This window comes from Crocodylus porosus, unplaced genomic scaffold, assembly GCF_001723895.1.
Source record: "Crocodylus porosus isolate Cpor-Errol unplaced genomic scaffold, CroPor_comp1, whole genome shotgun sequence".
In the NCBI taxonomy this organism is placed as follows: domain Eukaryota; kingdom Metazoa; phylum Chordata; order Crocodylia; family Crocodylidae; genus Crocodylus; species Crocodylus porosus.
In genome coordinates, this window is record NW_017728886.1 from 89,023,117 (window position 1) to 89,027,828 (window position 4,712).

At 50.6% G+C, this 4,712-nt stretch overlaps 1 protein-coding gene across 1 annotated transcript in view; it reads right to left on the reverse strand.

The window, feature by feature from the left end:
• AMPH (amphiphysin) overlaps nt 1-172 on the reverse strand; it is a 198,525-nt gene extending 198,353 nt beyond the window's left edge. The window contains exon 1 of the mRNA XM_019538946.1: nt 10-172. Coding sequence (XP_019394491.1) covers nt 10-78 — 69 coding nt within the window. The 5' untranslated portion in view covers nt 79-172. The remainder of the gene's footprint in view (nt 1-9) is intronic.
• Nucleotides 173-4,712: the final 4,540 nt, after the last annotated feature.

The following is a 4,712-nucleotide window of genomic DNA, read 5'->3' on the forward strand; positions in this document are numbered from 1 at the left end:
GGCCCGCACCTTCTCCTGCGCCCGGTTGAGCCGCTTCTGCACGTTCTTGGCGAAGATGCCCGACTTCATGTCCGCCATGGCTGCTGCTCCGCGGAGCCCGAGCCCGAGCCCGAGCCTGCTGCGGACGCGGCGGCAGAGGAGCGGCGGGCGCAGCGCAGCGCGGGAGGCGGCGCGAGGAGCAGGCGGGGGATCTTAAAGATACAGCGGGAGAGCCGGCGTGTGCCGCGGGAGCGGGGCCGCAGCCGCCTCGGCCAGGGTCCTCCCCCTCCAAGCCGGCCCCCCCAGCTGTCCCCGTAAAACCGTGTCGAGATACTCTCAGGGAGAGGCTACGGGGGAAGGCAGCAAACCCACAGCCCTATCCATCTGACCACGAGGTCAAATTCAGTGCTCGGGTCAAATGGAGGGGTGGCCTGCCCAGGAGCGTGGACCTGCTCACTAGGGCTTTGTCAAAGTGCCCGCCTTGGCTCTAGCCAACACCCAGCGCCTAACCCCCCCCCCCTCCCCGGCACAGCTGGCAGAAAGGGGAGAGGGGAGCAACCAGCAAAGCCCACCAGCCTGGGAGATGCCCATGGCAGAAGGTAGACACAGCTATGCCTCCATCACCCCCAAGCAGTGGTTGTCCAGCCTCTCCATGAACACCTCCAGTGGTGGAGGGGTGGACAGACAGCAAGAGGGGCAGCAGCAGGAGCTGGTTATTCTGTAAGACGCAAGCTTCTTTCATTGCTGTCAGTCTTCCCCCGGGTAACACAGCACCCTGAGGTGCCTTGGCACCCTGCTAGAACGAGGAGGGGCACCAACAGGATCACATCGGGGGATGTCCGATGGGAACCCAAAACATTAAAGTCAGGCGGGCCTAGTGGGGTCTTCCCGATCTCTTTGCACCAGAAAAATCGCTTTCTTTTTTGCCTATACTTGTAAAACTGAGGGAAAAGAAAGAGCTGGCCAAGGCCCCCTCAAGTCTAGGAAGGTGGAGAGGCACAGCTGTAGGCTGACAGACAGACATACCCTTCAAAGACAAAGATACCAAACTCTAAGAATATCGGCCTTGAGCACACACCGCACATTCATGCTGTCCCCTGCTGCCAGTGAGCCAAAGTGCTTCACCAGGATTACTATCTTCCCCCCCTTCTGGTGAAGTAGCCAAGTGTTGTACCCATTTTACAGATGGTAGGAGAAAGGCAAGGAGAAGTTAAGCTACTCTAGTACTTGGTGACTCCAGATTTCAGACTCCTACCCCTGTGCTGCCACTGCTGGGCCTTATTTTCAAAGCTCTGCAGAGCCACTGTGGACTTCCAGCACTTTTGCAAAACCTGGACCAATTGCCTCAGCAGCTAAATCCATATTCAGATGCCCAATGGCATCTAGTGCTCGGGCTTCAATCATCCTACCGCTTACTGTTAGGGGTCTACTTAACATGTAATGTGGGGCCCCTGCAGGATATGCTTGGCAATCTGGTGGTTGCGCCAGAGGAGGAAGCAGACCTCTTTAACAAATTCTTCACCTCCATTTTCTTCTGCAGGGACCAGAACTCCCCCACCAAGATTTCAGACGGATTTGGGAGAAACGCCGCCAGGCCTAAGGTTGGGGAGGACTGGGTTAGAGAGCTTCTGGAGGGGCTGGGCATGTTCAAATCAGCAGATCCAAATGCTCTCCACCCCAGGGTTTTGAGGGAATTGGCAGGGGTTATTGCAGGGCCCCTGGCATGGCTTTATGAGCACTCATGGTGCTCAGGCCAGGTGCCAGATGACTGGAAGAAAGCCAGTGTGGTACCCATCTTCAAAAAAGGGAAGAGGGAGGACCAGGGCAACTATAGGCCCATTAGTCTTACCTCAATCCTGAGGAAAGTCTTTGAGAAGATCATCATGGAACATATCTGCGATGGGCCAGCCTCAGAGATGATGCTCAAGGGCAACCAGCATGGTTTCATTAGGGGCAGGTCCTCTCAGACCAACCTGATTGCCTTCTATGATCAGATCATAAAAGCACTGGATGCAGGTGTCGCGGTGGATATAGTCTTTCTGGACTTCAAAAAGGTCTTCGACACCGTCTCCCACCCTATTCTCATCAAAAAATTAGGTGACTGTGGCATTGATGCCTACACAGTCAGATGGATTGCAAATTGGCTGAAGGGTCGCACTCAGAGGGTGGTGGTGGACGGGTCATATTCGACCTGGAGGGAAGTGGGTGGTGGAGTCCTCCAGGGCTTGGTCCTTGGGCCCGTGCTGTTCAATTTCTTTATTAGTGACTTGGATGACAGGGTAAAAAGCAGCCTGTTTAAATTTGCTGATGATACCAAGATATGGGGTCAGGTGGGCACACTAGCAGGGAAGGACAGATTACAGCAGGACCTGGACAAGTTAGAGGGGTGGGCTAACAAAAATAGGACGGGTTTCAATACTGACAAGTGCAGGGTGCTGCACTTGGGCAGTAGGAACCAGCAGGACACTTATAAGCTAGGAAACTCCCTTCTCGAGAGCACGGAGGCAGAAAGAGATCTTGGAGTAATTATCGACTCCAAGATGAACATGGGCCAACAATGCAAGTTCTTGGTCAGTAGGGCTAACCGTACCTTGTCATGCATCCAATGATGCATCTCAAGCAGGGCCAAGGAGGTGATCCTCCCCCTGTATGCAACACTGGTCAGGCTGCAGCTGGAGTACTGTGTCCAGTTCTGGGCACCACACTTCAGGAGGGATGTGGACAGTATTGAGAAGGTCCAGAGGAGGGCCACCCGCATGATCCGGGGACAGCAGGGCAGGCCCTATGAAGGGAGGCTACAGGACCTGTTCGGCCTTCAAAAAGAGAAGGCTGAGGGGGGACCTGGTGGCCGTCTATAAACTCACTGGGTGGGGGATCAACAGGGTTTGGGAGAGACCCTCTTCCCCCAAGCGCCTCCCAGGGTAACAAGGAATAACGGCTACAAATTGTTAGAGAGTAGGTTTAGACTAGACATCTGAAGGCACTACTTCACAGTCAGGGCGGCTAGGATCTGCAAACACCTTCCAAGAGAAGTGGTGCTGGCTCCTACCCTGGGGGTCTTTAAGAGGAGGCTTGACATCTACCTGGCTGGGGTCATTTGAGCCCAGTTTTCTCTCCTGCCCTGGGAAGGGTGTCAGACTTCATGATCTACAAGGTCCCTTCCAACCCTATTTCTGTGAATCTATGAAACATGCAGCAAGACAAAGTAAAGCAATGTTCACGGCTTGGTCATGGCACAAAGAGACAATTTCATTGGCATTTCCTGGCAACCCCACCCCTTGCTGCTGACTGGCATTGCCATTGCGTTTAACTTCATAAAAGATGTCATTGAAACATGTTCAGTTCACTGACTGGTGCCTTCACTTTGTGTCACTAGGAGACGATAAGGTAACTCTCAGTCACCTGATCTATGGCTCCAGTGACTGATGCGTTGCCTTTGTATTGCAGAAAGCATTGGGGCATTCTAAAACTGCATATATGAATAATATATGCTGTTTTGCTTTTAGATTGATTTTGAGGGAAATCACAGCCAATGCAATATTTCCTGGCAATCACAGACAATGCTGTTTTTTGCAGCTTCCACCTGATCCCCAGTGCACCTGACTGCCTAGTGCAGCAGGGCTGGCCCGATGATCTTCCAGGTCCCTTCCAGCCTTATAATCTATGAAAATATATTAATTAAGTGGATGGCTACTTATCGGCAACAAAACAAGTTCACCTTCCACTCACTGATCACCAGTGCTGGGAAAAAACAAACAAACAAAAAAATCAGGCCACTCATCTAAAACTATGTTCAGCCACCTAACGGAAACTTTGGGTTGCAACCAGGGGTGAAAGTGGTGGCCCTCAATATTTCAAACCAATTTTTTTGTTAAAACGGTATAAATTACTTGGCCAAGGCTAAAATCAAATATACGCCTGAGCCAAGCAGAAAGCTTGAACCTCCGGCACAATGGCATTTCCCTCTTCTGAGTCAGTTACCTATAAAAGTCTTGTACTTGATAACATTGTTCACCACCACCCTCTAAAGGGCAGCAAACTCAGGCCTTCAAGTCAGAGAAGTCCTAATTCAGGAAAGTTCCTGTTGCCACTTTTTGGAGTCCCTCATTGTTTAATTAAGCACATCCTTTCCTGAACTGGGCCAGCCCTCCCCTCCACTGCATAGCACCACAGCATGGTACAAAGAGCAAAGTGATACACTGCTAAGCTCCAGCTTCCAGGCCAGTGGATCTTGCTCTGTGTTATGGTACTGTTCTACATTTATAAAACTCTTGATTGATTTTTCAGATTCATATAACACCCAGACTGGGAGATCACCACCATTATACAACACACACACCAGGTACGAGCCGTTAGCAATGTCTTAAATATAGACTTCTTAGCATTGATATAGCAGCACCACATAGAAACCTCAGTAGGTTCTTGGTATCCATCACACCTCCATACAAGTCTCCCGTGAAAGGCAAGACAAGTGAGTATATGGGCTATAGGCAATAATGAACAGGGCTATAGTTCCATTAACAGTGGAGTTTGGACCAAAATATGCTGTATGCAACCCACCACAGGCTGTTAAGTCTACTATACTCATGTTAGCCAGATACAAAGATCAAAACACAATCCCAATGTATTCAGATCTTCCAAAAACACTCTTTGAAGTAATATTTAATATCATCTATTTAATTTATTGTTTGGCTGGATTGAGGTTCAGTTCTGAAAGGTCATGCAGCTCTAAT